Source organism: Cebidichthys violaceus, unplaced genomic scaffold (genome assembly GCF_023349555.1).
Source record: "Cebidichthys violaceus isolate CVI_PGR_0920_01 unplaced genomic scaffold, fCebVio1.0.p SCAF_10, whole genome shotgun sequence".
NCBI classification, from domain to species: domain Eukaryota; kingdom Metazoa; phylum Chordata; class Actinopteri; order Perciformes; family Stichaeidae; genus Cebidichthys; species Cebidichthys violaceus.
The window spans coordinates 1,033,728-1,048,623 of record NW_027176263.1 but is presented as its reverse complement, the minus strand read 5'-3'; the positions used below and the strand labels follow the sequence as shown (position 1 = coordinate 1,048,623).

General features: G+C 41.3%; 1 protein-coding gene across 1 annotated transcript; it reads right to left on the bottom strand.

The window, feature by feature from the left end:
* Positions 1-10,007: 10,007 nt before the first annotated feature.
* Positions 10,008-12,759, bottom strand: LOC137877223 (amine sulfotransferase-like). The gene is given in 7 exon segments (XM_068716981.1): positions 10,008-10,126; positions 10,246-10,420; positions 10,681-10,775; positions 10,987-11,113; positions 11,199-11,334; positions 11,336-11,405; positions 12,606-12,759. Coding segments are annotated over 7 exon segments (876 nt in total).
* Positions 12,760-14,896: the final 2,137 nt, after the last annotated feature.

Sequence of the window (14,896 nt, the reverse complement as noted above, 5' to 3'; positions counted from 1 at the left end):
AGAAACCATTATTAACATACCAATTATCTATTCACCCTTCCCTTAATTTAACTTTGCGTTTCACCTCTGTTTTAAACTTGTATCCTTGTGGGTGCCTTCTACGGCTTTTCTGGTCTTTATCAATACTGACTGATAGTAAAAAAAAAAGGAAGCCACGATGTGTAAAAGGTGCTGATGAAAACTTTCTCCCAGTTTCTCCTGGAGCAACAGTAGACCTGGTTCTGCGATAAGGCAGCTAGAAAAATTCGAAAACATTCAGAAAAAACAAACAATGATATTGCTTTTTTAATTTCTTAAAATGAAAGTTAATTATTGATAAAAGGTAACTCCAATGCCTCCAGATCCAGCCACTCGGACCAATCAGAGCCTTTCTGCCATCTAATCCGTCATATTAGTAGGAAGTTTAAAACCAACATGTCGTGTGAGTCCATCTGTCTTGATGTTAGCAGAGAATGGAGGCCTGTTTCCTCATTAGCAGCTTATTAACAGCCCCAGCCCAGCAGAGAGCACTCTCCCTGGAGGACAGGGGCCCAGGGGGAGGGCATTCGAATGGCAGAGAGTGCTTTGTTTCTGGGTCTGGCCTCCTAAACAGGCCCCCTGTCCGGGCCTGCCCAGGGGACTCTGTGTTATGCATGAAGAGGATAAGGAGAGCCAGAGGAGAGGGACGGAGAGAGGAGGAGAAGGAAGGATGGAGAGCAGAGGAGATGGAGAAGGAGAGTTAGCTGGAGGTCATCCATCAAACCTGCTGTCAATGTTCTCCCTTCCTGTGGAGACTCAGAGACAAGGACAGAGAGAGATTTAATGCTGCCCGAATTTAAAACAGACAGTAGCAATTTAGAGTCACTGAAATTTTTAAATATTTTTCCAAATTTCCAAAAGAAGAAATTTAAGTTGTATTTTATAGCGCTCCCTGCATTTGTTGTCAAATCACCACCTTAATTGTTGCGGTATTTTTGAGGGCAGTACATCATGGTTTAATTTACCAATTCAAATTTCTAAAATGGAATAAATAAAATGTCAGAAAGCAAAAAAATGAGCACTACATTGTGAATGCCGATGACTAAGCAGGTGTAGAAAATAACTTGACCCAGAAGTAACTGTAGCTGGTTATTATCAGCGCTAATGTAACTGATGTCACCCTCTTTTGATAAATTATAATTATGCACAAGTGCTGCATTATGTCGCTATTTATATTTCCTTACTCTAAAGGGAGGAGAATTAAAACTTCAGTTTGCTTTAAAGGATTTAATACCCACCCCAATAGCTGTGAAGCCACTTTTAAACAGAAAACGAGACATTTCTTTGAGCTGCTTTTCGTTCCAGGATTTGCTTAACACATCTGTTCAGTGTGTGCTTGTGCCAGCACAGACATGTGTTGACCTCAGACCAAAGCCGGACCCTGAAGGTCTCATGGTATTTGTTGGGTTTGTGCTAGAGATCAGGACAACATGGGTTCAGGTCTTCATGATCACACCCATGCAGCGCCCATCTGTCCAGCGTGCGACATGAGCTGTACATGTAAGAACACTGATGAATACATAAAGTGCGACTATAGACACACAGACAAAAGCAAATTAACATATTCTTGCACAAGTTTAGGAACACAAACGTGGCAAGCTTCCCAAGACGCACACACTATAACAAGGAAAACAACATATTCCACTAATTAACCGACTAATTATACAGTCGCCCGCGTATTTACAGTATTGTAGAAGTGAAAGGCAGATGACACAAGCTGGCAGTTCCTCACAATGCTTTACCAGGCGCTGTAAGGCAGCTGGTTAGCAGAGGGCCTGAGTAGGAGGAGGGAACTGGCAACAGCTGCTGGAATGAATGCGAGTAGTTAAACACAAGTCCTCCAGAGGCTTGATGTTCGGAGCGATCACCTGAAGCTTCATATTCCTGCACGATGAAGAGACTGACATGGAAATGAGAGCTGCAGGAGGAAAAGATGGCACAAAATCGTTTCTAAAATAATTCCTCCAAATAAAAATAAAAATACATTATTTGTAACTGTGTGAAGTTACTAACAAAACCCATGTTCAGTGTTAGCTGAGCCATCTACTCCCTTTACAAAGACTTTGTCGCTCGATAACAATGTCACCTCACTTCCTTCTTTTGCTCCTGTCATCATGACTTGAACTTCAACTGATGCTCTTGTGAAATAGTTTGTGTATATCGAGTAAATAACAGTTCATAAGAAACATAGTCTCAGTTTATCTTCATTTGTGTTCCTGCTCTACTGATTCTTCATCCTGGCTGCTTCTATTCCAGCCCTATCTCTAACCGCTCTCCTCCTCCTCCTCCCCCATTCTCCTGCAGGCCACCCTTCCCTTCCCAGCCTGCTTTGCAGTCCCGGAGGCGCCAGCCGCACCCTGTCCCGTGCAGTCTCCTGCGGTCCCGCTGAAGACCGTGAAATCGGCATGATTAATAATTATAATTATTGGCAAACGTGCCAGCTGCTCTGTGGCAATGGGCACCTCTGATTTATGGTTCTGTAAACGCAAACAGTCATTGTCCATATTCAGAGAAGAAAGGAGGGAAGGCAGGAGGGCAGACGGAGGCAGACGGGGAGTTTTGGACGCCTGCCCTCGAAATATGATTTTATCTTCGGAAGTCAGCGGCCCTGTCCTGCAGGCATTGTCCTCTGTCCCTCCCTCCTCGCTTCCAACCATTCGGCTCTTGTTCTGCCCATACTCCTCACCTAGTCTGTGCTCCATGGAGCATTGCTTTTTGATCTCAGTGGGCTTCAAAGGAGTCTGAGGCCACAGGGTTTCAAGCATTGTGCGCAGACTGCCGGCTTTATGGACAGCCTATCGTTAGCATTGTATTACCACGGTCTTAGCTGTTAGTGTCGAGGTGTATGTCCACAAAGCTGCGCGAATGGGTTAAAGACAATTAATGGTTCAAAAGGAAAGTAGAACTAGATAAATCATCAATTATCCGGGCATAATATGATTTTTCTGATCCAATAATAAACGGGCGAACAACCAGGAGTCTGTCACAAGCACTGACGTGGAGTGTGCACTTCATATTTGTGTTACCTGCATGTGTGTGTGCGTGTGCGTGCTCTGACTGATGGAGCTGCACAGTCTGTTCATCAGGCTCTGGGGGTCCGCTGATGTGTCTATCACTGACAGAACGAGACTATGGATTACCTCGCTCATTAATCACCATCAATTTGGCAGCCTGCGTGCACTCCCTCACACAGACTTGTGTATCACATACGTGCACAAATGTGAGCTCACACAAGTACGCCTTCATGCAAACACACACACACACACACACACACACACACACATTAATCTCTCCACACACAGACAGAGCAGTTGTGACAGCTACTGGCCACCAACCTGTCCGCAGACTAATCTCATTAGGGTCCTTCTGGCATCTGGGCCGGTTCTGCAGAGGGATGCTCTATGATGGAGTGAAGAAGACAAGGCGTTCAAGCGTATAATAGATGTCTAAATCATCTGGCCTCAGCCAGCGGGTCCTCTCGCTCTTTCATGTGATGCTCTGGAAGTATGCAGGGGAAACTATCGTGCAATAAAGGGAGACGGAGGGAGAAAGAAATGAAAACAGATCTTGAATTTGTGTAATTCTGCAAAGTATTTTTGCAGAAAAGCACGTGGCAACAGTAATAAAATGTCACAGTGGTTGGGGGTGGCACAGTGACACTCATCACACCTGTCTGCCACTCTCCAGTCTGCTGCAGGCCTTACCTGTCCTGTCTGGTCCTGGAGTGCAGCGTTGTACCTGTCAGTGTTGTGCAGATGGGCTCCAGCTCCCCCAGGTACCTGGGCTAAATACCCGTCATTAATCACCACATAAAGCCTCCCCAGCGGGAGATGCCCCAGGTTAGACCACATCAAGAAATAAATTGGCTGAAAAATGGCTCTGGACGAAAGCTCCGTCCCTGGAGAGGAGAGGAGAATCTGAAAGCAGCCTTCTGAAGCTCGCTAAGTGATCTGTCAGCGAGCTAAGCGACATCATCATTCACTTGGCCCCTTTCGTGTTCCCGTGGTGCTGACAATCTCAGCTGTTTGCTTTCAGATTTGTACAAATTCATCTTCTTTGTTTTCCAAAGTGGCTATGCTTAGATGGAAGACTGAGCTTTGAGTGTGCGAGCCTTTAGGTCCATCGCGCTTTGAATAAACACTTGTGAAAGATGACAGAATAGTAATGGGACGGGTCGTTCCCATCATTATCTAAGCTCCAAACTCTTTGGTCTATATTGGTTTCTTTGCTTATTAAACTTTCTTACTTTTTTTTCTGACATGGGCCTCTTTTGACAACATAAATACCTTGCAGCTTCAGATAGCAACCCCTCTAAAATAATCCATATTAATCTTCCTGTGACCCACCTAGAGGTCACGACCCAATCTTAGAACAACGTTGCTTTAGGGCTCACACTGATTTAGGGGCCAATAACATCAGAAAAGCTAAATTGGGAAACTGTCCTCTGTAATACAGGGTCCTGTCAACAAAAGAAATGCCTGTCTTCTTTAGGCAGTTAATCAAACAATCAAAATGTCTCCACACAACATGTTTTATCCATGAAGATGCTAGAAAATGACCAAGAAAATGCTACAATCACGGGTGTAAAAAAATCACAAAAACAAAGAAGATGATTACATCGATGAGGTCAAGGACGTGATGTAGTCCAGTGGCCCAGACCTGTCCACCTGTGTCTGATGCTGTCCAGTCCTATGATTAATGACCACTGAACCTCTGCTCTATTGACACTGGTCCACTTTTCACTAGTGATATTCTGCAGCTCCTCAGGGCCTCACAGAGACTTCAATAGTGTACAGATCTCCTACAAATTAAACATTTTATGAAGGCATCAGAGCTAAAGTGTTCCCTTTTTTATTATTGAACTAATGGTTTTACGTTTTTTAAGATGTGATTACAATCATCTCTGTGGCTGTAGTGGGAAGTTCTTTAGTACCATACTTAAGTCGTTTTTAGGTACTTGTACTTTACTTGAGTATTGTCATATTATACTCGTATACTCCACCACATTTCTGAAAGAAATATTGTTCTTTTTATAGCACTTAATTGATCTGACAGCTATCTATTGGTTATTTTGCAGATTTTACAGATTCTGTCTCGTTCATCAGCTTCGGAAACATGATGCATTATTCAGAGATCAAAAAAAACAAAACTCCAAGATGTCTTTAACACTTAAATCAAAGTTTTATTTTCTTAAAAAATGCAATGTGATAGTTTGAATATACTCAGTGTATATAACAATTTTCATAATTGTAGTGCAATAACCAATTATGTAATCTCTTGTTTCAAGATAGACACTTTTCTAAAACATTTAATAAACAACTTGATTACAAATTTTAAAAAAAATATACAAATATTCTCACATAGTCATTGAGTGGCAAGGACTCAATGCAGACAATGGGAGTCAGGTGACTGGAGCAGGTGGGGAATTGATGGACAGGTAGAGAACAGCAATGAACAGGTTTGAAACAGAAGTAAAGTCCAAAGTGATACAAAGATACCAGCTATCCCAAAACCAAACCATTAGCAGTTCACTTCAATATCTTTTAATTCTATCTACTGTCACAGGTTAAGAAACACTGACACACAGTAATGATGTGTTGTATGTACTGCAGACACTTTACACATGTCTACAACATATTGCAGTTTGGGTTTCTGATTTCAAAAATGACAGGTGAAAACTTTGTATTTCAAGCTGGTCATTCATTTGAAACTTCAAGGTTTCATCGTAGATGTTAAATGAAATCAAACTCATAATCGGGAAGTTATTCCCTGAACTCCATAAATACACTATATTTGTGTGGATTTCCAAAATGTTTAATATATTCTATTTCATTTTGCAGCTGTTTAAGAAGCTCATTTGTTTGTTTGTCACCTTTAATGTTGCATTTTTTCTGCAGGTACCTTTTTCTGAGTGTTAAACAAATGAAAGCACTACTCTCTGAAACTGCCGCAGTGATTGAACAATATGTTTCAAACTCTGCGGGCGGAGATCACAGTAACTCACACCATAAATCTGTGCTGACTTTGAGCTGAAACCTTTACCTCTACATCTCTGCACATCACGCTTTAATACAAACACACTCTTAAAAGGCATAGCAGAGCACCACAAGCCATTATGTATCTTAAAAAGAGGGGCATGGTGAGCGGCCAGGTTATGCTCCTCTATTCTTCTTATTCTTCCCTCACCAGAGCGGTCGCTGTCAGTAGGAGATGGCAGGACAATGGAGGTGATCTCTCTGATCTCAGCGCTTCTATTGTTGCCCGTCATATTATTAATGTTCATCTCTGAGAAAAGCCACGGCCTCTGCCTCGCTGCTTCTGCATCGCTCTGTCATTTTCTCTCTGCTGGACTTTCTCTCTTCTCTCTGTCGTACTTTCATCTCCACGCAGCTCTGCCACCTCCATGCGGTATTCTCTCTGTCAAACACACATGCACACACACAAATCACCAAAGGAAATTAAAGTCTTTATCCGGGTCAGTTCCTGAAAAAATACCCTTTTTTTTTTTTACAAGCCTCATTAATCAGTTGTTATAAGGCAAATATGTCAGCTCTATAGACATACCAGAGGGACACTGATATCAACAATCATTTGTAGAACTGTTGATGCGCAGAGAAGTACAGTTTGCTTTAAATTCCTTCCCAATGAGCCTTTGCTTACAAACCTTCATTCAGACATGCCCACTCATTCCCGCAATGTCTTTGTACTCCTACAATTATGCAAAAAATGGGAACACTTTGAAGGTATGTTACCCACTCTCCTTTCAAAACACACAAGCGAGAGAAGCCACGGTAGCTGTCGTTCATTTATCACCGGGGCCGTGGGTTGCTCATGCCTTGCTGTGCCGTGCATGGGGTCAGGCTTCCTTCACTGTGGACTGGGAGTAATTATTAACCTACTGGGATTGTCCCGCAGTCCTCTGGTCATCTGGGACTGCTGAGTGTCAATCTGCAAAGGTCATGACAAGGCAACACGGTGATGAAGAAGGAGCTGGAGAGTGAATATAGACACAGAGAGAGAGAGACTGACCAATGAATTAAAATCCAACTGGAAAATTAGACCACTTTCATAACAAGAGGCGTGAATCATGGATTACACACATTTTTTCTCTGTGCAAACATTTAAAGAATAGTCAGGTTATATTTTTCTTATTGTCAAGGATATGAACAGACCAGTGCAGAGGTGTGGATGTCGACGTTTTGGAGTTGTTCAACTGTATTTTAGAATTTGTGTTGAGTAACAGAAGTAAAGAACAAGTTGTGTAACTTATTTCTTTTGCTGATGAGTTATTAGTAGAGTAACGTTTTCACTCACTAATAGGGCTGTCCACTCTTAGTCGATTACTCCACTATTTAGTCCGCTTCTGTGTGATTCTTTCTGTTTCTTTGTGTGTAAGTGAGTGAACACACACACTTACACACTGTAGTTTGCTTTGAGTCAATCCCACACACACCACCCTGCTGTTATAAATACCCACTAAAATTCCAAATGTGTATCAATCCCTGGCTGAAATTGTCCCCAACACATGACCATTATTGGACATTATTTAGCCTTTTACACAAATTAATTATTTACTATCTTTTTGAATGGTGTTTTTTTCCTAACTTTATTCAAGAGCATGGTTTTTCAATTTGAGAGCATGACTCATTGATTTCCCTTTTAGATTTTGTAATGCTTTTCTTCAAAACACTGTCTTCACACCCAAATAGCCCCTGCCTGTGCTGTGCCTGTGGGTTTGATCTGCTTCTGCTCAAACTGTATGTTTGCACTTTTTTGTTTGCACCAGCCTGTGCTTAAGCTTCAGCACTTCTTACACTCAGGATGCTTCTATGCTTGTGAAATGTGTGCTCTCAGATTTCTCCATGCTCTTGAATTTTCTTATGCAATAACCCTGTGAAATTCCCCCAACCAGTAGAATACCAGGTGTAGTGTTGACCAATGAAATGATCCCTGCATCCTTGCAGGTGCGTTCACTTTACTTCCCAGAGCGTCCCTGACCAGCAGAACCAGGTTCATCCACTTCTGTCAACCACAGCTTAGTTATGTAGCCTACTGCCCTTGCTTTCTTTATGACGTTTGGAATAAAATTAGTTTGTACTTTTTCTTTTACTACAATAACTACCATTATATGAACCAACTTTTTTATTTTGATGTAAGCTGACAAGGATGCCGTGAATCAAGCTCTTATTTCATTGTTTTAATTTAATTTTATTTAAATTTATTTGTATTTATTAGTTTGTTGTTATCGAATCGATTGGTTGTGTTTCATCTATTGTACTGTTTTATTAGGGTTTAAATTCATCCTTAGTTTGGTCTCACTGTTTCTGTTGTTTTATTGCCTTCATGTGTCTGTCAAAGCACTTTGTAAACTCTGTTTTTAAAGGTGCTATATAAATAAAGTTATTATTATTAATATTATCATTATTAAACATACAGTTTGAGCAGAAGTAGAGCAAATCCATGCCCAAGCAGACGCTATTTAAGTGAGAACAGGATTTTAAGGGAAAGTATTAAAGAATCTGAACATAAAGAGAACATAAGAGTCATGCTCTCAAATTCAAAGACCATATTTCCTTAGACTATAGCTCAATTAAATTTGTCTATGTAATCAAAACGGGTCATTCATCTAAAATGACTCTAAATTAATCGATTAGTCAATTGACAGAAAATGAATCAGCAATTATTTTGATAGCTGATTAATCAGTTAAGTAATTTTTCATGCCCATCAAAGCTCATCAATTGTGATGATTTGGGATAACAAGAACGTTAAAGATGTCAACCTGGGCTTAAGATAATGATGACAGGCATTTGTTTCTTAAAGACAAAACAATTGAGAATAAAAATTTGCAGAATAATTGATTATGAATATAATCTTTAGTTGTTCCAAACCCATTTAAATGATCCAAATGTAATTAAATAACCATCTAAAAAATTAAAATGTAATTTAAAGGTTTGTGTGAACGTAATCTTTTTCAATAGTTTCTGCTAGTCCCTAATCCCTCGGCTATGCCCCCTGTGTGTGATATAACCTGGGAAAAAGTGATTCTTTTTTTTTTTTTTAATCATGGGAACCAGAGCAGGGTGTGGACGTTCTCTACATAAAACCCACCACCTCAAACTGAAGGTAATTTATGCTGCTGCTGTGGCATTGTTGCCTACAGAGCCATTGTGAGGCAGTGCACAACACATCTTCTAAAGATGTTTGCGTTTTGTGGGGAATAAATTGTGCTGTTGGTCTGCGGTCCAGCTCTATATCATATTCGGCTGTCTTGTCGGTGCCAGTGGGGTGGTGAATGGGCCGCCAGAGGCCCAGCCACTAGCGGGTGGTCTGACACAGAAAGGTTAAATATGGTTCAGCCACGGACACGCTCAAAGAGCCTTGCTGTTAAAAAAAGAAGTTATGTGGGTTGTATGTCTTCAAGCAGTCAGGAAATTGACAATACTGGCGCAGTGAGGCACAAGGCTGTCCCAGGGCTGAACTTCATGCTTGACCGTCCAATTGGAAAAAAGAGTCACAACATCACTTGTTTCTGGTGGATTTATTGACGGCTCATCAAAGCCCTGGCTAGACGAGAGGTGTAAAGTCAACACAATGACCATGCGTATATAATTCTTATATTCATCTACAAGTTCTTTGAACTCAAAACTCTTTAGTGACAAGAAAATAGAGGCCAACAAAGATGCTGCAGTTAGAGAAAATAAATGGTTAAAACATTGACCTAGTACAAGCCTTACATGCCTTAGATAGTAGGAGAAACACAGGATTATAGCCCTGATCACACACTACTATAGTGATCTATTGCCCTGCTTGTATGGTGAATTTATCGTTTGTTTCGGCTTTGTGTTAAAAGGTAAGTTTACTCAAATTTCAGACTGTGATGGAGGCCAGTTTCCACCAGTCCCTGCACAGAAAGGTTCAAGTGTGTAGAAACAATCACATATTGAGGGAGACTCTCTCCACTTGAGGGCCGGGCTGATTTTAAGAGGAGCTATTCTTTAATCTCCCAGATGTAGGTCAGCGGCAAGTTGCTCATCTTCTCCTTGAATACGTTGTCAAAATGTTCATTCTGGGCCACTGTGAAGATATTCTTCCAGTCACCTGCTATACCTGTTCGGACACAGAAAACTGAGATGTACCCGTCTGTACTGGTCTGCTGCTTAGTCATTTCCCACCATTAAAAGTAATTTTCTTCTCTGTAAATGATGACAAAAGTAGTGTAAACAAACCTTTGCGCATGGTTTCCTTCTCGTAGCGTTTGGTTTCAACCAAGTCCTTGTAGTTTGCTTTGGGGTTGGTCTTCATGTTTTTGAAGGTGGACATCTCCACAACATCATCAATGGCTTCATCTGTCAGATCTCTTCCCAGAAAAGCACAAAGCTTCACAACTTCCCCTCTGAGGTCCTGTCAATCACAGATGTGTATACAATATGTGTATATTATTTAACATTGTGTTCAAAACAGAAAGGCCCATAAATCCAAAATCTGCAGGAATCATTCAAGTCTTTGAACATCACTGATTCTCAGTGGTGTTACCTCATGGCTGTTACATCCATGCACATTAGTTCATCATTGCTTCAGTACTCAACTAATTTATATATTTGTATAAAAGTCTTTCTAAATGTTCTATAAAAAAATACAATAGAAAAAAGAAGATTCCTAACCTTCAACATGTTCTCATATTGCACAAAATAGATGTTCAGTTGGTCTTGTGCTTTGTGATAATCTTGGATGTGATCAAACCATGATCCCATGTAAACTGTTGGAGAAAAGATTTGTGAGGTTTGTTTTCTAAAACTTAACTAAATACTACCAACCATACCAAAATAAAGTGAGATACACAAACAGACATTTTATTTGAAAAGTCAAATACCTCATTTGAAATTTCAACTCCTTGTTGTATCTTCAAATAAAATCAAATGATTAGATGCAAAAACGGACTTTGATTTACTTAAGTAACCTGAACCTACCATTACCATCCAGGAACTGCTGAAAGAAATCCTCAAAGCTCTGAGGTGTTTCCAGCAACACCCAACTGTGGGCAAAGTGATAGAACGACACCAGGATATCCTTGGGGTTCCTCCAAACATACACAACCTAGAGCAAAAAAACATACAGTATATGTATTTTTTTAATTCGGCTACAAATCAATGCTTGAATTGAATTGAATATTGTAAATTACCTTGATTTGTTTGGCTTTCACTCCCTGTGGTAACATGTCGGGGGGGAGATGCGAGCCAAAGATTCGAGGATCAGGCCTTTCTCTGAAAGGGTTGTCCACACTTCTCTCCTCCAGCCAAGGAACTCTTGTCCTGTTTGGCATCTTCTGCCAAATCAGGGTGTGCAGCATCCATGATACAGACCAGGATCTGCTGCATCCATGCTGTACCTGCAGAGTCAAATAAAATATAGGATGTTTTAAATACAACAGAGGGAAAAGAACATACCAGACCAGACCAGCCTGTTTCTGTTATTCAGCCTACCATCATTGATATAAATGTGGTGGAAATAATAAATAATAGAAACACCTGTCAGAATAACACAACAGCACTATGATAGTATCTAATACTTGGAAAAACAGAAAAGCAATTTCAGAGAAGCCGACAGAAGGTCTGCAATATGTGTTTGAGGTATATATCCAGGATGTGAAACTGACTCAGCAGTGAAAAAAGGTTAAAAAGATAAAGATAGAAGCTAAAGCCTACAGATCACAGTGTTAACATGAACCACCACATCACCTGGAGTTCAAGACAGAAGACAATGACATTAAGGAGCATCTCTGTTCCTGTAAAGCCGGTTAGGTCTGTATTGTATAAGTGCCGTATATATTTCACTCGTAGTATGTAATTGGGACACAGTTTGGGTGTGCATGGTTAATCTGACGTTAACGTTCTTCATCTTAAAAACCAAAGTATTGCTGCATGTTTTATCCAAAGGTGTCATTTGCACCGGAAAAATAGTTAAAAAAAACATATTTGTTTGAATGACTCACTTAAATCTGTCTTCTGACTGTTCAGCAGTCAAGTTTTAGATGACAGAATAGAGGAGTTAGTGTCAGCTGAGCCGCCAAAATTTACATTCATAGGATTCTTTCATTCATTCGCTCTCACAGCAATACGTTTTACAAGCAGCAGTGAAGGCACATTGGAGCTGTCCGAGCCTGACGGAGAGACCAGCAGACTTTACTTAGGGCTGAAAAAGGAACTACTGTACCACTGCATATCATTGACTCATTGACTATATATTGTGAATTACAGTTAATAGCTCCTAAAAAGACAATACAATTGAGTAAAAAAAAAAGATCTGTCATTGAAACAAAATGTGATTTTAATTGGGGACAATGGAATACATACATTTTCATAGAATTTGAACATATTCATCAAAGTTTATTTGCTATATATAAATAATTTGTTAGATATAAATATTATAATATTATATAATATTGATCTGATGCCCACTTTTCAAAGCACGCATGCTTACACAGCGTTTTCATTCACTAATGCCTGATATATATGCTTGTAAACAGTTGTGTGACAAAAAAAGCTGTAAAAGTGTCAAATTTAACAGAAAGTTCTAGAAAACAACTGACCTGACTTGGGGTACGTGACGAGGAAGATGTCAGTGGGACGGGTCTCAAAATGCTGCAGAGCATCAAGGTCTGTTGGTCGCAATTCGTCCTTGACCAGAAAGTTCCTCCTTTTGTGCCTGTACAGGTAAGGGCTCACTAGGTCCAGAGAATCCATGGATGCTAAAAATGTAACGTAAATGAGAGTAAAATCATGCAAGGATTCTTAGTATTCTTATATAGAATTGTGTATTAAGTTGGATATATGTTTCTACTTACACCTCTACAGCAGGTGAACACGTCAAGAGAAGCACTTGAAGGGATCCACTGCTGCCTTTCCTCCACTGAGGAAAGGCAGTTGAACTAAGCTTGCTAAACTTGCTAAGTTGGAAAGCAAGACGAACACGTTCTGTGCACCAGGTACATGTGGTGGGGAAAAGAGTTGACTGATCATATTGAAGCCGTTTCAAACCCTGGTTGAACCCTGTTTTACTGTGTGACTCAGATTTAAATTGTAGCTACTACCTGCCTCACAAAGCTGCTGGCATAGCTGTAGACTCAGATGTCAGATAATTGCACATGCCAATAATGTAGATGTGCCAGCTGATGATAGGCAAGAAATTGTGTAATAGGTTTGTCTGCCTCTAAAATGGCAACGTAAAAGACGATGTGTTTTGAAATTGGGGTGGGAGTGGGAAGAGGGTGTGTGTGTCCGGTTGCGGGGGGGGGGGGGGGGGGGGGGGTCCACAGGATGTGAAGGGGCTTCAAAGCCCGGGGAAGAGGTCCCTGGCCCCCCACTGCAGCCTTGTTCACATGAGAATCAATCTGGTGCCAGTGTTTGATGTGAACCGCCAATAAAAGAAAAGAAACAAAAAAGGACAGCGGGGAGATATGGAAAGATAGGGCATGAGCGGACAGGGAGATTAATGGGTAAGGCCGATAAAAACATGTAGAGGTATGAAGAGTTGCGAGAGGGCTATACGTTCAGGATACGGCATCTGAACAAGACCAGACAAGGCAAAGTACAGACATGCAAAGAAGAGACATAGATATGACACATAATTATGGAATCACACTAGGGAGGAGAGAGACTGAAAGGCAGACAAACAAAATCAAACCAACTGATTGACAGAAACATGCAAGTAGGAGGACAACGTGAAGGACGCAGTGTTTCAGTCAGACACGATCCATCAGTCAGTCAGACGTCGAAGGTTCAAAGCCAGCGTGGTGGACACAAGTGCAGCGTCTCCTCGCACATTCTCCCCGTGACGCCAGGAACTCGCATTAGCATCACAATGCAAACTGCATTATCATCATCGCCCTCACCATTGTCATGAAAAATGAAAATCATATTGAGTTCGGAGCAAAGCCCTCAGATGAAGGATTCACTCGTCTGGAACGTGGAGGTGATCTCTCCGCCTCTCAAAGAGTTGCAAACTCACGGAAAAAAACACACTGCTTTCGTATTGACACTCAATGCTAACATAATGTGTCAAAGTAAATCAGAAACATCCTTTTTAAATCACATGATCAGAGCCGAGAACTCCCCCCTCCTTTGCTGGTCCATCGGTCGGCCGTCATGCTCCTCATGGAACAGTGTAGGAATGTTGTTTTATTTGTACTAAGTTGAACAGAAAAGTCAGAGCTCTGTTATCACAGGGACAATGAGAGGTGGAGAGAGCAGCTTTTGGATCTTTTCTTGTTTTTATTTCAGTCGAAACAGACATTGTTGTTCTTTCTGCTAATTAAGCTGTTAGAGAGAGGGGCTGGTCTGACAGGGCCCTGCTTGGCGGGGAGGCAAAGAGTCAATGGGCCGAAGCCGAACAGGAGACATTTATGGGCTGCCTTAAGCCATTGTTTCCACCCACCGAGGATCTTTTCAGGCCGGCCGCCTCTGTCTCGGTGACCTGTACAATGAGAAGAATGCCACTCCGAGGACCCAGAGCCAGCCACAAAGAGCAGCCCCGCCAAATGAGGATTTCACGGCACTGGGCCGAATCCGGACGCTGCCAAGATTCCACGGATAGTTCTGGCTTCTTCTGATCGTCAGACGATCTGAGTAACTGTGTGTGTGTGTGTGTGTGTGTGTGTGTGTGTGTGTGTGTGTGTGTGTGTGTGTGTGTGTGTGTGTGTGTGTGTGTGTGTTATCTTACGGAGGTGGACAAATGCTTTGAATGTATACGTTTTCCATATATTCAATGACTCAGTTCAACAAATGGATAGTGCGGCTGGTGCAAAAAGCTAACTCAAAACCCAGATCTTAAACGTATTCCATAATAATGAAACTGAGACAAACTTCCTATTAAAGAACTCAG